Source organism: Polistes fuscatus, unplaced genomic scaffold, assembly GCF_010416935.1.
Source record: "Polistes fuscatus isolate 324 unplaced genomic scaffold, CU_Pfus_HIC Scaffold3, whole genome shotgun sequence".
Lineage (NCBI taxonomy): Eukaryota > Metazoa > Arthropoda > Insecta > Hymenoptera > Vespidae > Polistes > Polistes fuscatus.
The window spans coordinates 3,643,572-3,663,435 of NW_025113107.1; the positions used below are offsets into that span (position 1 = coordinate 3,643,572).

A 19,864-nucleotide genomic window follows, 5' to 3' on the forward strand; every position below is an offset into this window, starting at 1 on the left:
AAAAATTAATCATAAGAAAAAGAAATACGATTAGTTGTAAAATCTAAGCTACTTGTGTTTCATAGATCTGGGCGCTTCCCGTTTTAATTTCTTATTTTTTTTTTTCTTTTTTTTTTCATTCAATAATTTGAGAAGAGCTGAAAGGTAGTTTCTCTAAAATACACACTCACACTTATTTAATTTTTTACAATTATAATATTTAATTATAGTTGTTACACTTCGATAAGGTCTTGTTTAGAGAGATGAAATGGTATAGGAAGTGAAGTGTTAACTACGCGATGGCCATGACAACTATTAACAAATCTGATTACTTTAAGGACATAAATCAAAAGTTACTTTCGTTATATGTGAATTAAAGTATTGTTTTTCTTTTTCGAGCGTAGGTAATATAATATAATCGTCGAGTTCTAAAGAAATATATCGTATCGTTTAAGTATACGTATATAAACGTATGTTTAAATATGTATGTGTAAAAATTAAGGTCTATTGTAACCTCTCAATATTTGTTAACATTCGATCTATACGTTTTTTTTCCTAATTGTCATTTAAAAATTAAATAAATGTTTTTTTACACGATCATTTGAAAATGAACGTGTAAGTATGTATGCGTGTATAAGTAAATACATGATAAACGATCGATACATTTCTCTACCTGTAGTATTTTTAATTAACGCAGATCCTTAAGTATTCATACCGTTTTACATTATCATAATTGTCGTATTAATAGATTTAACAAACTGGCTTCGACTTGATAATATTCATGTATGATACATAAAACCTTAAGGGCTTGCAGAATATTTTCTGTATCGCCGTGTAAACATTGTACATAAACGTCATTAAATACAGTTGTTATAAAACATTATTTTTCTGATGCAACTTTCTATGTATGAATATGTACGATCAATAACCTACATTTTTTAACAATTAAAAGTTACCTCCGTATTGTGTAAAAATAAAAAATCATTTTTCGGAACATTTGTTCGCGCGCAAGAATAGTCATTTTGAGATTTTCTTTCCATAATATATCGATTAATTATTTATGATTATTATCATTGTACATGTATATAAAAAGAAATGATATTAATATCAAAGAGAAAAAGTCAAATAAATCGTTATCATGTTTTCAACGTTTACAACAATGCATAATTGCAAATACACATATTCAACAAGTATAACCAAGTTCGAAAAAAGTAAAATCTTATTTAACAAATAAAATCCTTTTAATAAGCTTGACATAATTACCTTTATATCTATAACAATAACTGAATCAATAATCTCATTCCTTCTTTCTTCCTATTTTCACTTTTGTGCGTAGTTTTTGCTGTTAAACTGTAATATTCAACAAGTATATTCCGTACTTGACTGCGTCTCGCTCTTTCGACAACTAACAATAATGTACTAGAAGAGCCATCTACAGTATAAATTGAGAACTAACAGTGTCGATAACAAGAAATGATCTTCGTTACATTTAAACATCTATAGGTTTCGCTTTAAAAAAAAATCCGAAATTAGAGTTAAATGAATACTTTCTTATTATTAAAAACTAAATACAATTATAAATTAATAATAATTATAATTTATATAATATCTGTGTGTGTGTACCAACCAAAATAACAAAACTCGTAGGATTTGTTGAAAAATACATTGTGTCGCTGTCATCGCTTTAAACGTCGTTCACAACGTAAACAAAATAATTGCAATCAAACTTTAAAGAAATACGTTCATAAATAAACGTGTTCTTCAATAAATTCTGTAAAAAATCTAACTTTTTTATTACATGGTGGATTTAAACCCATCTTGTATTACAAATTGAAGGTATTATTAATCGCTTGCACGTGTATTTAACGAAATGTATGCATATTGGATATTCGATTAGGGCGTTTACACACGATGTCATATAATGTATATGAAACTCATCCGTTTTTTTTAACGGTTGATTATCATCATCATTGAAAACACGATTTTGTAAGTTTAACGATCGTCCGTAGAGTCTTAAAAAAAAGGAAGGAATAGAAATAAAAAGAGAAAGAAAAAGATAAGAAAAGAAAAGAGTAAGAAAGAGAACGGAAAAATAAGGAAAAAACGTAAAAAAGAGGGCGGAAAAAGAGAGAGAGAGAGAGAGAGAGAGAAAAAAATAGGAACGTTAAAGAAAATGGAACACTGTTGAGAGGCACGGCGCCTCACGTCAATATATGTTTTGTTGTGACACACGATATACGATTGAATAAATGAAACGGGGCAATATATCGAGAAATACTACGTTTTCTGCGTGAAAATGTCAACGGAACCGTCGTTGGGCGACGTGTCTAATGTCGTCTCGAGGATACACAATTTGCGATTAGGTAATGAAGACGGTGAGGAAGTTCATAATGGAAATAATGCAGTGGTAGATGAGTCCTCGAATTCGGCACAAAATGCACAGTCAATTGGGACTCTATCTCGTGCTCGACGTGCACTTAACTTTGTCTGGGATGAAGAACAGCCTACCACTTCTTCTACCTCGCGGAGCCTTGATGTTTCATCGTCGAACGGTGATAAGTAAGTATTTTAATCCCTGATCAAGATCATCTTGATGTCCTATCGATTGTCAAATATATCGATTTGATTTTGTGTAATCTAAATGTTATTATATTGCTATGCGAAGACATTTAAATTTGGGTTTGTTTTGATTAATCAGCAGACCTCCAACTAATGCGGCTAATACAATTCACATCGATGGACATCCTCAGAATAATGTAGCATTTGAAAATACTCATGGATCAGCCGTAACTACATACAATTGGCAAAGTACAAAAGCTACTATGCGCGAAAGGATTGTTTTCCTTTTTAATAACGAGATATTGTCAGATGTGAGCTTCTTAGTAGGTCGAGGAGCTCAACAACAGCGTATACCAGCTCACAAACTAGTCCTGTCTTCTGGAAGTGCCGTATTTTATGCAATGTTTAACGGAACTCTTGCTACAGCTTCTTCGGAAATAGAAGTACCTGATGTAGAACCAGCTGCTTTTTTGGCAGTTCTTCTTTTTTTATATACAGATGAGATACAAATAGATCCTGAAACTGTGATGACGACGTTGTATACTGCTAAGAAGTATGCCGTTTCTGCTTTAGAAAAGCACTGTGTCGATTTTTTGAAGAATAATTTAACCAGTGACAATGCTTTTTTACTTTTAACGCAAGCTCGTTTGTTCGATGAACCTCAATTAGCAGCAGTCTGTTTGGATACTATCGATAGATTTACCACAGAGGCCCTAAATGCCGATGGATTTGTGGATATCGACATTGATACGTTGATGGTTGTTTTGGAAAGAGATACGCTTCGAGTCAGGGAATCTAAAATATTTCAGGCGGTGTTAAGGTATGCGATATCTGACCAGCCTTGTATAACGAACTATGAGCGATAGCATTTTGTCATTTATTACATATTTCGAACAGATGGTCAGAGGCAGAATGTATAAGGCAGCAATTGCCAGTTGTTCCAAAGAATCAACGTTTGGTTTTAGGCAATGCTCTTTCTCTAGTTCGTTTTCCTCTTATGTCCAAAGAGGAATTTACTGCTGGTCCAGCACAATCTGGATTATTAAATCATTCTGAGGCTAGTATTACCACTGCTTGATATACAATCAACAATATATAATAATAAGCATTGTTTAAAAATATATTATGTTGAATGCAATTTTTTTCTAGGTTTTATCTTTATTTTGCTATTTCATATTGAACCCAAAGCCAACAGTAAGTTTTCAAACTATGCCACGTTGTTGTATGACTGGGAAAGAACAGACTGTGTGTAGATTTCAGCATACCAAAAGTAAATGGGGTTACAATGGAACAAGTGATCGTATTCGGTATATACTTATATGCATTATAAATAACATAAAGTTCACACATTTACAATAACAAAAATATTTACAACAGATTTAGCGTGGATAGACGGATATTCCTTATTGGTTATGGAGTTTATGGCAGTATGCATGGATCTGCGATATACGAAGTATTAGTTGAGTTAATACATACAGCATCTGGGAAAGTAATAGCCTCGAATTCAACAACATTCAGTTGTGATGGTTCAAAGTATACTTATCGTTTAATGTTTAAAGATTTAGCTGAAATTTTACCAAACACTATTTATACAGCATCTGCAACATTTAAGGTGGATATATATATTATGATATACAATTAATACAATATTTATCATTGTTTTTGTATTTTATATTAAACTTTGTTCATTAGGGTCCTTATTCTCATTATGGAACAAAAGGTGTGAAAACGATATTGGTTGATTGCGATTCTGGAAATGGGAGAGTAAAATTTGATTTTAATATCGAAGCTGGTGATAATAATGGAACTTCCGTCGAAGAAGGACAAATTCCTGAGCTTATCTTTTACACTTAAGAAAATACCGTGGACACAAATATAACATTCCTCCCGTTACCTTATTCATTGCTCTTTAATCGATAAATTATTTATAAATTAAATTGTATAAAGATAGATTATATTTTGTTTCGATCGAAATATGTTCATATTTTACGGATGTCAAATAGTGTGATGTAGTCAGCATAAATAGTCCACGAACATGCCAAAGGATTAAGCAATTTTAAATTTTTTTATAAACGGTGTCTTCGATTTATATTAAGGAATGCAGCTTTTGCTTAAGCTTTATTCTGTTTACAAATGGTGCTTAGATCCTTCTGTATCATACTGAGCACTGGGAATGGAAATTGTGAGTCTTAAGAGGGCCTTATTACAAAAAGAGACTGATCTGTGCCACTGATACACATTCAAATGTGAAGTAAATATTTTATCTTTTCATTATCTAATTAATCAAAATTCATTCTGCAGTCGATATCAATTATTACAACTAAAGACAATCTGTCTATTTTTCTATCCCTTTGATTAGTGTATACTTGAAACAAGAAGATAATTAAATATTTGAAAAGGAAAAGAAATATAAAACAGAAAAAGAAAGAAAGAAAGAGAGAGAGAGAGAGAAGTTTTGTTATTTAAACGAAATAGCAATGAAAAACAATGATTTTTTTCTCAATAAATACATATGTTGATTAAAAATAGCAAATAAAACAACATATGCAATGTATCTCAATGCAAAGCAAGAATAACAGAGCCTAAAGCTTCTGAAATATTTTTTAGTAAAAATTAGTTTTAAGAGGAATCTCATATCGATTTTGGAAAGTATGCAATATTCTCTATATAGATGTATTTCACAATCTAATACAAAAAAAAAGTTAATAAAGAAGAACAGTTGTTCAAAAGAATAATAAAACATTAGTGTCTAAGAACTACAGCCATGTTTAAATATTCTTCCTTGCGTGTTAATAATATGAAGAAAGATATAATATATTCGTCGATTTCTAATGTTTTATTATTCTTTACGACAATTGTCTCTGATTATGATATTGCTCCTAACATTATTACATTTTTTAGTAAAAGATTGTTCTAAAGTATCAACACATTCTTATTAGGAACAAAAAAAATAATAAGGTTAAAACAATATAACCATTTTTAATCATATTATTTAGTTGCCACTGGATTTGAAGGAAAATATTACAGAATTTATGAACTTCTTCCATTATTAGATGAGATAACAATATCAATTTTGAGCTTTGCTTCAATATCGATTGACAATGCAATCGAGTCAACAATATAACAATATCTGCACAAGAAATATTAAATTCATCCTAGCAATATTATTTTTCATTAGCATTGCAATTGCGTGAACAATAATTTGTAATTAAAATTCAATTGTATTTATAGAACAACAAAAATGCACATATAATATTAAGTACTGAAATAAAGTATTTGTTCAATGACTTCATGTTTCCTCTCGTTGAATTCGTATTTTATTGTTTTTATTTTCCTTAGAATATGTATTTTTGTTAGACAATTGGAAAAAAGAAAATTTGCTTGCACTTATAACATTTCTTATTATAATATATCGATTGTTCATAATAATCGAAAATTATAAAAGATTACTCTAACAGTATTATTTTTTACTCATATCACGTGTAGTTTTAAAACAATTACGAAGCTAATATTAGCGTAGACTAATTTATATATTACAGTAATGTATAGAGAGAGTATCGTATAAAGAAAATTAAAATAATTATGAGAAATATTGAACGAATAAAATGCAATTTTGAAAATTAAAATATTTATCGATAACATGATAAAACAAAAATGATGGTAAAATGTTATCCTAGAAACTTAATGTAATTTAAAAAACATAATGATCAGTTGATCGATAATTATCGAATTTCTTGAATTATTTAAAAATAAATTTAAGATTAATTAATATGTTGCCATATGATTTATCGTTGATATATAATATAACGTCGGCTGTGCTGCCTCATTGTGGTTTCATTGGTGAATTTTGTCCAGTAAGTGACGACAAATAGCATCGCAAGTCGATGCTAACAAGCTGTATTTTATAATTATAAATAATTGTACAAATACTTCTATGAATAATATATTACGATTAGTATGTTACGAAAGGATGTTGAAGTATTTAGGTAAAAATGAATCATCATGAATTTTAATTAAAATACCTTTAAAAATTACACGTCTACGAATTTAACCTCTAACTTACCCACACGCACATGCATATGCACACACAAACATACACATCACATGCATACATGATCTGTAAGTGCAACGAAGAAAAATTTACTTCATTGATTGTTATTATTAAAAGTTCGATTTTATAATATAAAATGAAATTAATATGATATTTAAATAATGTTCATAGTTCATATATATAAATATAGGATAGTGCACATTTAATCTCCATGGCTAAAGACAAGATTAGAAATTCTGAATCAGGCAATAAGGTAGTGTATATGCATGAATTTATTATTACGGATATTTTTTATTTGTTTTCATTTACTTTATATTATTAACACAATATTATTGTTAATCAGATAACCTTTAAAAGTGGGGGGGAAACATATACTTCAGAGTTTGAAATCAATGAGATACCTCCTAGTGCTAGAACTCTACTTACTAGAGGTTATACACAAGATGAAATTAATATTTTTTCTGGTAAGATTAAGAAAAAATGTTACCGGTTTCTTTATAAAATATTCGTATTTATGTTAAATAATTTTGATGTTGTATCTTTTGTTTAGGAGCTACAGTGTCAACGCGTGGACGTTTTATGACGGAACAGGAAAAGTTACGATGTCCCAATGAACGGCCTTTATACTTATTTATACAAGGACATTCGAAACATACTGTTGACTGTATGTAATTTAATCTCTTATTAATACATTTTCTATAGAAAAGTTTTAAAATAAGATCATTGATTTAACAGTGGCAATACAAAAAATTAATGAAATTATTAAGACAGAACATCAAAGTTCATTAAACAGACCAAGCCGATTTACCAATGCACCTCCACCGCTTATGAGTTTACATTCTGGAATTACATCAGTAGTAAGATTTATTCCATTATAGTATCATTTAAAATGGTATCAAAAAAATGTATATTTTTTAATAATATTTTCTATTCGATGATGAAAAATATATATATATATTTTTTTGTATAGGAAAAAATATGCATCGGTATAGAAAATGCACCACAAGGATTTGATTTACGAGGAAGAATCATAGGCCCTGGTGGAGCTAATTTGTTATATATAAGAGGAGAGACTGGTGCAAATGTATCTTTAAGGGGTAGAAGCTCGCAATTTATTGATCCTGTTTCAGGATCTGAATCTCCTGAACCACTTCATTTACATATAGAGTAAGATATTATTACTTTATACATTTTATTATCAATTTAATTAATCTTAAATTTTATTTTATAGACATCAAAAACTAGAAGCATTACAAAATGCAAAACAATTGGCAATTAATTTAATACAAACAATGCAATCTGAGCTGCAAAGTTATATACAGCAACAGCCACCACCAGTGCAATCTCAACAAGTTATAGAACAACCACAAATACAGCAATGTATAGTTTTCTCTTTTTTATTGCATTTATTTTGTTATTAACACTAGATTTACGGATATTTTGTTCATTATTTTTCTAATGACTTACAAACATTGTTTGAATGGAGGATTGAGTAAAGGGGAGGAATTAATATTTATATATATTTAATTAAGTAACTAAAAACCAATATATGTTATTAAAAAATAATATTTAAGTTATATATATATGGTAAACACATTTTTGTAATGAGTCAAAATTGGCTCAGTCTGTAAATCTAGTGTTAAGTACTGATTCAATATTCAATTTACTAATAAATTGTATTATCTTACAGCACAGTTTCAAACTATGAACATCGGTACTTTAGGGCAACCTAATGTTGTTACAATACAACATCAAGGTACAATTTGTAATCATAGATTAATATCGTAATATCATTTTTTATACATATGGAACGGAAACTTATATGAAATAATATTTTTTATAGATATAATACAGCACCCTCAAAGTAATGTGGTAACTCTACCAGCAACTATTTTAACAGCAACGGTAGCTGGAGCACCAGGTCCTGGAGTAACAGTTCCTCCTCCAGGAGTACATATTCCACCTCATTCAGGACCATTGGTACCTCCTTCCCAAAGTCAGGTATTATTATAATTAGTTAGAAATTAATTGAGATAATGATATCGATCAGAGAAACAGTTATTATTTTATGTTCTGTTGATAACCTTTGCTGTTTCAAAAGGTAACTAAGTTCGCGTAAAAAGTATTGCTTTATTTAGGGGCTCAAAAAATTTTTTTACTGATAGATGGCGTTGTTAATGTTATTGACGGAGTATATATTGTTGCCTATCAACAGGGTTTTATTAAGGCTTTCTATTGTTGCCCTTTTATTTTAAGGAAATACAGACTTTTATGCCGCCACCACCTGTTGGACAAGTACAATTAATTGGGCCTCCATCAAGTGTAAGTCAAGTGCAATATCAAATTCATCCTGGTCAACCGCTACAAATTCAAGGTATTCAACCAGGGTCACAAGCATCACCGCAGCCTGTTACTCAAATGTATGTTATGAGTCAACCACCACCACCAAGTCCAGCTCAACAAAATTATATTTCAACTGCCAGTGTGCCAGTTAGTGGGGCAGTGTCATATGTTTATACTCAACCCAGTGTACAAAGACCTGCAACACCTTCACAAGGGATGATTGAGACTGTCAATGTTAATTTGCAACAACCACCTCCAACAGCTCCTCTAAATATATCTCAACAACCTCCACCTCCATTATTACATCTTCACTTTCCTCCACCTAACTTCCCTCCAAATCAACCACCACCTCCCGTACCTCAGACTTATCAAATACAATATCAGCAGGTACAGGCGCCTGTGTCACAATCACAAGCACAGTTTGTTCTACAGCCTGGAGAACACATTATGCCACCACAAATACAACAAAATCATGAACAACCTCAAGCAGTAGCACAACATATGATCCCACCTCAATTTGAGGGTCATCCTCCACAATTTCACTTACAAGTTCCACCACCATCTACTCAAACCTTTTTGGTTCCTAATGCTCCATCTCCTCAACATCATCAGCAACCTCCATTACCTCAAGGAGGTGAAATTCAACATCAACAAGATGAACAAGGTCCACTACCACAGCCGGTACCTCCTCCGCAAATAGTACCTCCTCCATCAGTGGCACAAATGCAAAATTCAATGAATGTTCTTACTAGCGTACCTCCGCCAACGCAGGCACCTCTTCCTCCACAAAATGCTCCATGGCTTTATCAAACGCAGCAACCGCAGCAGATACCTCACTCCCAGGGTCAGCTACAGGTAATCCTACGAAAAATAACAAAAATCAAAATATATAAATGTATGCAAATGAAGTAGCGTATATTTTACGACATTTATGTGCTAACTATTTTCTTTTAGATACAAATGCCACCTGGAAATATGCCCATTCATAATGCACCACCGCCACAAATACAAGCGCAAATACAATATCATACTCCCCATATGCAATATCAAAATGGGCATATACCGGCGCAAGTACATTATACAGTACAAACACCTCAACATCAACCATTTGAACAAAAGCCGGATTCGCCTGAACAACAGAAACCTCATGGAGTGAAGAGAAGGTTTTCTGATATAGAAGGAAATCAGGTATATTTACAATTATTAGTAATTCAAATATATGCATGTTAAATAATAAACTATTCAAATAAAACCAGTGTTTACGAATAGGAACCACCACCATATCAATGTGGCCCTTTACCTGCTCAACGTCATGGCACAGGGTAAGCATGTGCATATATTATTTTAGTTTATTTATCTTTACAAATTCATACCAATCATTTGCGATAACTTGAGTGCTGGTAGTAGGATAATCACTAGGTATACAAATCAAGTTACCTTTATGTAAAGCGGATTTAGAATAAGTGAAGTGTTCTTTGAGAAGATTAGTAACATATTATAAGAGATATAGTTTAGTTCTTATCATAGAAGTTTTTAACTTAAATATATACAAAATAATACTTTGCTTTTTCTTGCGAAGCATTCTTTTTCTCTTAACATTATTTATAATTTACAATATATCGGCATTGGTAAAGCATTTTTTATTTATGTAAATTTATGTTTCAATTAGTTAACAGTGTGAAGAAATATAGTATAAAATGTAGCAGAAAAATAACGAAGGTAATGTTTAAATCGAAAAAAATTGTATTCTTGTTTGAATAAATTTTTTTACAGAAACCTGCCTTTACCAAGACCGAGTAAACTTTGATGACTATATGGATTTCTTATGAAACTAAACAGATCTATGTAATAATTAATTTACTCTCGATGAACTGACGATTGTGAAATTTCATGTTTGTCGATTCACAATTTTTGTAATTATAGAACATATAGCATTGATTATTTGTTAAGTATTGTGTTCTAGATATAATAATTATTTAATCATGAATCTTTCTATGAAAAAGAACTTGATATATTCATACGAATAAATTTAAATAAATATTATTAATTTTAATAATAATTATGAGTCAATATGTGTAATTCTATATTATTATTATTATATGTCCAAATTAATGTATGGATATATAAAGTTCTGTATAATACATAACTATACTTTTTTTTTTATACAAAAAATATATTTACATAGATTTGTTCATATCATGGGATAATTCAGTTATGCATAAGATTTTAAAAGTAAAAATGATTAATAAATAAGCTTAATTATTATTTAAATTAAGCAGTTTGCACAATGGAGGTTTTTATATTTAAAAAGAGATTTTTGCTTTAATTGTTAATTATAAGTTCCTTCATCATCAGTAGCAAACCAAACGTATGCATCATAAAATTAAGTTTTATTTTGTAGAATTATCCTTTAAATAATTGACATACCGTTAATACGTAATGAAATAAATTTTGATACTATTAATTATCATCTGGTGAATTCAGGCTTGTTCTTAATATTTCAGAAATAGCCATGGGTGTGCATCAGGTGACTTTTACATTAATATATGAAATGCTTGTGTGCTGTTAACAACTTAAAAAATTAATGAGTTCAACTGAATTGTTTAAGCAGAGAAGGTGAACGTCAACAGCAAGTCTTACATGGTCCATCGCCAGCAAGTGCCGGTCTACCCCATGGAGATCGAAACAAGCTGCTAATGCCACCTCCACATCCAGGTCTGTAACTAAGAGTATTTTATGTGAGAAAATGCTAGATATTTTTAAAAATAGAATAACGTAATATATTTATTATAGGAGGAAAGACTTTACATGTAAGTTGATTATTGTTTATGGCAGACAATTTTCGTTTGCCATAAACGTTTAAAAAAAAAAGGCAAAGAGGATTTTAATGAAGTATAATTTTTGACGAATGTAAAGTCGTTCCTTTCTATGTTTATTCTTAATGTGTTTTTTTAATTATTGAAAATAAAGTATCTAGCATTTTTTTTCAATACTCTTAGACTGTAGATTTATTTAATGTAAATATATTCTTACAAAGATGATACATAATATATAAAAAAATGTTATAGGTGTTTTTTAATTTCTATTTTTTGGTATAAATCGCTTCTTTTACATTTGCCTAAGTTTAAATTTTGCAGATGGGCACGTGATTGACAAAAGGATTTGTGACACTGTTACTTTAGCTGCTTCAAGTTTATTTCTTATTATTTGAATTTTATGAAACTTTGCACATACTATATGGCTACAGTCGTTGACTCAAGCGTTTTAATTTTGCCGCTTTTTTAGTAATGTTTCTTATTAATTACTCATTCATATTCGTACGCTTATTCGAACATTATTTAATAAGATAAGTTTTTCTTTCAGAAACTATGAGTATTAAAAATATTATAGAACTATGAATTCGATCATTTATTAAATATATGTCGAGAATGTTAAATATAACGATCATATTGAAATTTATAATATTTTCCACATAAATTCTAGGATAACGTATCATTCTCCGGTCCGTGGAGATTCTTCTGAAAAGAAATTAGTTATAATATACTTTGTTAACAGATAATATAAATTATATCAAATTTCCAGAAACATTCTACCACAACAAGATTATGTCGTCGATGATAATTCATTTCTAATAATATTAAGTTTATATATTACAGTAAGAAATGCTAGTAGAAGAATCTAAACTGGTGTATATTCAATTGTCTGATAGATGGGATATACAAATTTCGAAGAAAACAGCGAATAATTAATGTTTGTTATAAAATAGTATATTATATTAAAGAAATATTTATTTGTTAGTTTTATAAATATCTATCCGGATTATAATTAGGAATAATAATCATATTTTATTGGTACAGCGAGCTTGGTGAGCGATCCTACAAGGCAGATGGAATATAATTAATTTAACGATTATATCTTTAGCTTTAACAAAAGCCATGTGTTTTATTTATCGCTGGATGTATTTATCATCACGTAGCAGCGGACACTTAACAAGGCAAAAATAATAATCGATTTCGTAAAATAATGAATGAAACAAATTTATTAATTACTCGTAATTACTAATTGCAGTATCATAATCGAAAAACAATTTTATGCAAAATAATGTTTTGATAGTTTCATCAATATCGTTATAGTTATATTAATGATTTGTATTATTCAGGTGAAAAGCGTAACATGGATCCCAAAAATACGGGATTAAACCCAGGTATGTTTAGGAGAATTTATTTCTATTTACTCAATGTATTATCAAAAATATTCACTTCCATTAGGTAACGAGTCATTATTACTCGCTGAATCTGGAGGCATGAATCCTGTCAGTGGAGGACCACCTTTACCACCATTACCACCTCCACAAGCACCTTGGCAATCTCATCATATCAGAGCTCCTTGGGGTAGACCTCCACCAATGCCAAGAGAAGAACATCACGCGTTGTGTCCACCTAATTTACCACCCACGAATATGCCACCACCACAGATAAGACCAAGAGGTATATCATAATTAACTTTATCAATTTATATTATACAATCAATAATTTTGTTATTATGAAAATAGGTTATTTGGAAGGTAATCGTTCTCCTATTCAAAATACGGTGATGGATCATCCATTGAACATCGAGTATAATCAAATACCACCGCATGCTGCAAAACCAGCACCTTACAATTCGCATCCATTGATGCAATCTATTTGTAACCCACCTCCACCACCACCACCCCATCAACAACGGCCTCAGCATTCGGCGCAAATGATACCGCCGCATTATCAAGTGCCAATCTCTCAAGCATATCAGCCACCGACACCCTGTCCACCATGGATGAACTAAGATTATTTTATATAATATTTGTTCTATATCCATATATTGATAAAATTGATATAAAAGATCTTTCATGAAAGATCGAATTAATATGGATCGTTAAATTGATTCTATTTGACATTGATTTGTTCCTTGATAAGTTATATATATATAGTTATTGAATTATATTGTAAAAAAGAAAGTACATAGTTAAGATATATTGTTCTGTAAAAATATGTACATATTTCAGAACCTCTATCTAAGTTATGTAAGTTATAAGGAACGAATGATAAATTTATTATTAACTATAAGTATATGGAAAAAAAAAGAAAACGATGTTGAAGCATCATTTTTATTCGTATCGTTTCAAAGTAAAAAAGAAAAAGAAAAAACATTTAGTGATTTGTGTAATTAAATTTTAATGATATATTATTAAATAATGATCATACACATTCGCTTTAATTAGCGGTTATAAACGTTTTATTTAGGTTTTTTTTTGTCGCAATTGAGATCAGATTCGTTTTTTTTTTTCATTTGTTCGTTAGATGATGATACATTAATTGTAATTTTTTATGAAGACACAAATAAAAAGTAAATAATTAAAGAAATTTGATTGCGAGTGTGTTCAATAACATATATCACAAATGAAAGCACGTGTAATATAAATATCGAAACGTAAATGGAAGAAAATTATGAAACACCGACGTTGATCGGGAACCGTTCTCCGCTTCGTTGTAAACTGTTATCAAGCAAACATCGTTAAAGCCTCTGTGTTTTCGCTTCTAATTGCTCGTTGCCCTGATTAGTGTTATGACCTGCCGAGCCCCTGTGAACAGGAAACGACGACTAAACTCGCTTAGCTTACGTCTACAGGCTTTATGCGAATTTCCAGTTCTACATCTCGATTGAACTTCCCATCAGAAAGTTATGAAACTATGAAACAATTCACTACCGTTTGCTTTCCCAATCACGATCGATAGTTAGACAGCTCGGATATAACGGATATACCTAACGTTAAATTATATTCACGAAATAAATGTTTAATTTGAATAAATCGATTTTGATAATCGATTAGAACGTACGATGATAACAACACGGATGAAAAGAAATTAATTCAGGGGGGATCAAATATACATATACGTAACCAAATAAAATCTTGAATATTCGAAGATATGATCGAACCTATCGGAATTATTTTTTCAAGATGTCACAAGTTTGTCCATCTGTTTCTCATCAACTTGTCGCAGCATCTATTGCCTTTCGTCGTGCTCGTAAAAAATTTCCTAAAGATTACGGCGTTAGATCTAAAGAAGAAGACACCAAAGTAATTTAACAACCGATATACGAGGAAATTTTAATTAGAAAATTGTGTCGTAATAAATATATCGATGAAAACTTTTGTTTAATTCTAGACTGAAGTAGAATCGACTAGAAAGAACAATAACGATCTGCCTGCTAGCTCTTCGTCTGCGAAATGCATGAGCAACAACGATAAATCACAGTGTTTTTGTTCACCATCCGTGTACAGCGACGATGGTCCACGTTATTTGTCAGCTAAACAAAGTTTATCGATTAGACAAAGCAAATGTACGTGCTGTCGACGTAACAAAAAAACTTCTGAAGAAGAATCTACGAGAAGGGCCAATGATCAGAGTGCTGTTGGCGATGTCTTAGACAAAGTATCAATTCGAGAACCTTTTATAGAAGAAATTCAATTGGGAAAATCGATAAATCGATACAAGTGAGAATCCTATGATCGGTTAAATGAATATGAGATTAATATTAAACACAAATAACTCATTAGAATTTTTTCTACAAAGTCACAACGTCAATGTAGACACGAAGAATAATAGTATACACTTATCTAGAAAAAAGTGTACTTGTTGTCCAATATCTGATAAAAAACCTATCGATATTGATCCATCTAAATTAGATTCTCTTGATCTTTTATACGTCGCATCGAACGAGAAACATTGTCACGTTAATACTATGAACAATCACGGTGAGTTTTATTTCGTTATAAAATATTAATCTTTAATTAGAATTATTAGAGTGAACCAAAAGATCGTGCATTTATTGTGTCGAAACTTTACTTTGAAATTGTATAATGGATTGTTTTTGTAAAATTTACATTGGAAATTTTCATTTTAAAATGCATGAACTTTTGGTTCACTCTAATAAATATATATATATCGATATTTGAAAATATTTGATCACTTTTTAATTTTATCTCACGTATTTTGATCAGCATCGGCCTAAAGAGAATTGTAAACAAAATCTAGAAAATATTTAAAGACAAACATTGTGTTTCAGAGTGTCTCGTTGAAGACGAAACGCTTGACCATTTTTCACGAAGTAACCAGGATGATCAGGATGTTCGTCGATCGTGTTCGAAATTAGATAGGTCGTCGACAAGGAAAGAAGAAGATATCCCACCTTTGCTTCACACGTGTGACCCTCGTTCCCCACAAGGCATTAACCTCGATCTCTTACGATCTCCCGAAGACCATCGACCTCGTCTATGCCATCGTTATCCTGCTTGTCCTCGTCATTCCTGTCGACAACGACGATGCTACTCTTGTCAGCAAAAAAGGTTTCCTTTTTTTTATATACAATATTGTTCAAGAGGTATTATTATATCTATTAATCAATTTTTTTCTTTAATGTTTGAGCGAAACCTACGATGACATTAATATCGATTGAAATGTTGATTATGCAACGACTCCGATGGCTAACGAACGATTAATATTTATTAAGGTGAATCAAAAGTTCGTGACGTTTATTGTGTTGTTTCTTAGATAGTGCAATTTTTGTTGTAGTCAATAAAATTACTTTATATGCAAGTGAAATATTAATTTTCAACAAACGCACGAACGTTTGGTTCACCCTAATAACTAATTTTTTTCTTTTTTTTAAATTTTAATTCAATAATAATAGGAAAAAAAGTATATTGCATTGAAAAAAGAATAAAGGATCGAATAAAAACGTAATAACACACACGGTTTCATAGTAAGTGGAAAAAAAGAAAACTTAATAAACAAGAAAGAAAATAATTCGAATCGATTAGAGAGAGTAGTCTCTCGTACGTACACCGTCACGAGATAGATTCCTTAAAGATTAAACACAATTACGAAAGATCTATACGAACGTTTCTTTCTCTTTTTCTTTCTCAACCACCTCCCGCCCCCATCCACCGCCCCGTTTTCTGTCCCTTCAAAGCGAAAGGATTTCTAATTTTCTCCCGGTTGGTTGCACGTGCACGTCTATTCTTGGTAATCGCCGAGGTTGTTCGTGGAAAGATCACCACGAGAGGATACGAACTTGTAGAAAGAAGGAAGGGGACGAGGAAGAGGAAGATGAGAATGTAAGAGTTATTGATCACAAGGATTCGATATCCATTCTCATGGAAAAGTATAAATCGAGAGAAGCGTTGGATTTAACCGAGGATAGAAAAAAAAGGAAAAATCGAGCCAAGGGAAAGGAAAAGATCGGGAATCGTAATAACGAGGATTCGCAAATTTCTAGAATTGTCTTTCGCGAAAACAGAAAGGATTGCAGTAGTACGGAAGTCTTAGAAAATTCTAAGAGTTGCGATCGCTGTAGATGCCAAGAAAATCGTCTAAGGTGGAAAAGGGAGGAGGAGAAGGTACTGCTGCTGGAGGAGGAAAAGGATCAAGAGAAGAAGATTCTGCTGCTCGATGATGGCCGTAATCGGATTCGTGGCGAAGGCGATTTCTATCGAAGGAAGAAGAAGCCACTGCGATCGAAATTCGGAGTACCCTGGAGACATACCTTTTGACGACCCTAACCCCATATACCAGTTAACTTTTCTATACATATGCTTCTTTTTATATCCCCCTTCTTTCTTTTTTTTTATTATTGTATCCAATTTTTATATATACGTATAGGATTCTTATGTCCAACCTTCGTTGTTGTTCTATGGTATTTACATTATATATTTCATTTATTTGAAACATTTCTTTTTTATGATGCCTTATAGAACTGATTAATAATATATATATATATATATATATATATTTCTATTTCATATCTTTTGTAATTCTTTGTATTACATTATTATTATTATTATTATTGATATTACCTTAAAGTAATTTGAGTAAAAAGAATAACCAGAAGTTACGAAATTCGATCAGTTTTTCACTTTATTGGTCTTTAGTAAAACTCTTTTCGGTACTATTTAATGGCATTTTTAAAAATTCTACTACAAGCGTCGGTCCTGCAAAGTTAATGATCGTGGCAACAGTTAATAAAACTCACGGTTAAGAAAAGTTCGGTGCTTACTTTGCAAACGTTACCGGAGTACTGGTGGAAATTATCGAACGTGGCCACTTACATTAACCTGCCGTGTCGTTTGCAGGAGTGGCCTCGTGGGGCATTTCTTGTTCTTCCTCTTGCTCTTCATCTCGTTCTATTTTTTCCTCCGCCACGTTACGACTTTCAACGTTAATCGACTCACCAGCTGGATCTAAGCCGTATTCGACTTTTAGTTTCACGCTTAACGTTTGCTTTTATTTCAACTTTTCTACTTTTTTTTTTGTTATATCTGTGTCTATCTGCTCTGTGTTTGTGTATGTGTGTGTGTATGTGTATGTATGCTTGTAAAAAGCTTTTCCATAAATGAAATGCGAAACTTTGAAATTGTGTTCTACCAATTGTAAGAAATGAAAAATATAAAGATACTTTCTGGATTTTAAAAGATTTCAAATGTTCTACGTAGCAATATTTAAAAAATATTATATTAATACGTTTGACAAGATATGAAAAAGTATTGTTAATGATTTCGAACCTTGTAGTTGTTGATTCATATCGTAAAATATATTTTTTGCCTAAATTTTAATTACCTTCGATCGAAATTTCTTCATCTTCAATTTTCGACGTTTCCGATGACTCCATCATGTTTTCTTCTTCTTCTTTTTCAATCGTTTCGTCCAATTGTATCGTTTCTACAATCTCAGATTTCGTATCCGTTTCTTCTTCGTGTTCTTTTAATTAATTCAATTAACATAAAAAAAAATCCGATTATCTTTATTAGTGATATCTACCTTCCATAGAAACTCTTGAATGTTCTAAATGATCCTTATACATTTGTTGAAGTAATTTACTAGCTTTTTCCATATCTTCCCTTGTACCAAATTCCTTTGGAATGTCATCGCGCGAAGTAACTCTGTCGAAAACATTTTGACGTAAAACGTCAAGAATGCCTTCTACTACAAGAGATCTCGAGGAAATCACCTTTTGAACACTGAGAAAACCTTTCCTCATACGATGCTTGTTGTAAGCTTTCTGACGAGGATTAAAGGATTATTAAAGCACTCATTTTAATTTTCCTTCTATATGCAGGGATTATTACTTTTATATTATTAATTAAGATGAATATTAAATGTAAAACATTTCAATAGAGATTATACTGTTATTTATAAATAACATAAAATATATTAGTATCCTTCAATTTAAAAGCTAAATTATAATAAAAAAGATTACTTGGATGACCCTAGCAGCATTGTTAGCAGTTTCGAAACTCAAGTTTGAATCTTCGTATACCATTTCCAACCATGCAACAGCTTGTATGGTTAGTCCAGACTCGATGGTAAAACCATGCGTTTTCTTCTTTTCTTTTTTGCTTTCCATTTTAACTGAAAATCACGCGATACTAATGTTAACTTTTCTGTTATATCTTTTTCCTTTTTTCTTTTTTTTTAAGCACGCCGATTCCTTCAATTTCTCACATGTTTTTTGCTCCGTATTTTTATTCATTTGCATTCTTAAATTTCTATTGGTATAATATCCACGATAAGCTGTCTATATTAAAACAGATAAATGAATTTTACGAAAGGTATCATTGTGGTTCTGATTAAAAAAAAATATATTATAAAAATATACTTTAATTATTGGTAAAGATTTTATTATTTCTTCCTCTGGAACATTAGATTTTTTCAAAATATTCAAAGTATTCATTAATGCTCTCTGCCATTGAATTTTTCCTTGAGATTCAGCGAGTAACATTCTGGCACGATGGCCACGAAAAGTTGCCTAATATATCAAAGATCAAAAATAATTCTTCCTTTTTCCTGTACTTTTTTATCTCACTATAATAACGTGTGTGCATAAAATACAACAAAA

General features: G+C 31.0%; 2 protein-coding genes across 8 annotated transcripts; both read left to right on the forward strand.

Annotated features, from left to right (window-relative positions):
- The first annotated feature begins 2,071 nt into the window (after positions 1-2,071).
- LOC122519907 (BTB/POZ domain-containing protein 1-like) lies at positions 2,072-4,838 on the forward strand. Of its 2 annotated transcripts, none has more exons than XM_043639707.1 (6): positions 2,072-2,538; positions 2,681-3,358; positions 3,436-3,595; positions 3,688-3,845; positions 3,916-4,150; positions 4,231-4,838. In XM_043639707.1, exons 1-6 carry the CDS (start codon positions 2,276-2,278, stop codon positions 4,390-4,392), a joined length of 1,656 nt encoding a protein of 551 aa, XP_043495642.1. In that variant the 5' UTR covers positions 2,072-2,275; the 3' UTR covers positions 4,393-4,838. The 2 variants fall into 2 exon arrangements, with proteins under 2 accessions (XP_043495642.1, XP_043495640.1); XM_043639705.1 differs by having other exon boundaries at positions 2,074-2,538; positions 2,678-3,358.
- A 1,371-nt stretch (positions 4,839-6,209) lies between these two features.
- On the forward strand, positions 6,210-14,029 carry LOC122519913 (extensin-like). Of its 6 annotated transcripts, none has more exons than XR_006304400.1 (16): positions 6,210-6,524; positions 6,780-6,842; positions 6,933-7,053; positions 7,140-7,253; positions 7,325-7,446; positions 7,560-7,756; positions 7,821-7,969; positions 8,280-8,345; positions 8,433-8,590; positions 8,846-9,787; positions 9,887-10,120; positions 10,202-10,254; positions 11,437-11,459; positions 11,544-11,647; positions 13,092-13,136; positions 13,201-13,241. XR_006304400.1 is itself a non-coding variant. In XM_043639714.1 (16 exons), the coding sequence occupies exons 2-16, from the start codon at positions 6,801-6,803 to the stop codon at positions 13,751-13,753; spliced, it is 2,835 nt and encodes a 944-aa protein (XP_043495649.1). In that variant the 5' UTR covers positions 6,216-6,657; positions 6,780-6,800; the 3' UTR covers positions 13,754-14,029. The 6 variants fall into 6 exon arrangements, 5 of the variants coding, with proteins under 5 accessions (XP_043495650.1, XP_043495649.1, XP_043495647.1 ...); XM_043639714.1 differs by lacking the exon at positions 11,437-11,459 and adding an exon at positions 13,485-14,029 and having other exon boundaries at positions 6,216-6,657; positions 13,201-13,419; XM_043639712.1 differs by lacking the exon at positions 11,437-11,459 and adding an exon at positions 13,485-14,029 and having other exon boundaries at positions 6,217-6,657; positions 6,761-6,842; positions 13,201-13,419.
- Positions 14,030-19,864: the final 5,835 nt, after the last annotated feature.

What these genes read in the sequence shown, in the direction of transcription:
- LOC122519907 (XM_043639705.1), top strand. Translation starts at nt 2,276, where the DNA reads ATGTCAACGGAACCGTCGTTGGGCGACGTGTCTAATGTCGTCTCGAGG. An exon ending in GATTATTAAATCATTCTGAG is followed by an intron (nt 3,596 to 3,687) that starts GCTAGTATTACC and finishes ATTTTTTTCTAG; the next exon opens with GTTTTATCTTTATTTTGCTA. An exon ending in CAGCATCTGCAACATTTAAG is followed by an intron (nt 4,151 to 4,230) that starts GTGGATATATAT and finishes TTTGTTCATTAG; the next exon opens with GGTCCTTATTCTCATTATGG.
- LOC122519913 (XM_043639714.1), top strand. Translation starts at nt 6,801, where the DNA reads ATGGCTAAAGACAAGATTAGAAATTCTGAATCAGGCAATAAG. An exon ending in ACAACCACAAATACAGCAAT is followed by an intron (nt 7,970 to 8,279) that starts GTATAGTTTTCT and finishes ATTATCTTACAG; the next exon opens with CACAGTTTCAAACTATGAAC. An exon ending in CTGATATAGAAGGAAATCAG is followed by an intron (nt 10,121 to 10,201) that starts GTATATTTACAA and finishes GTTTACGAATAG; the next exon opens with GAACCACCACCATATCAATG.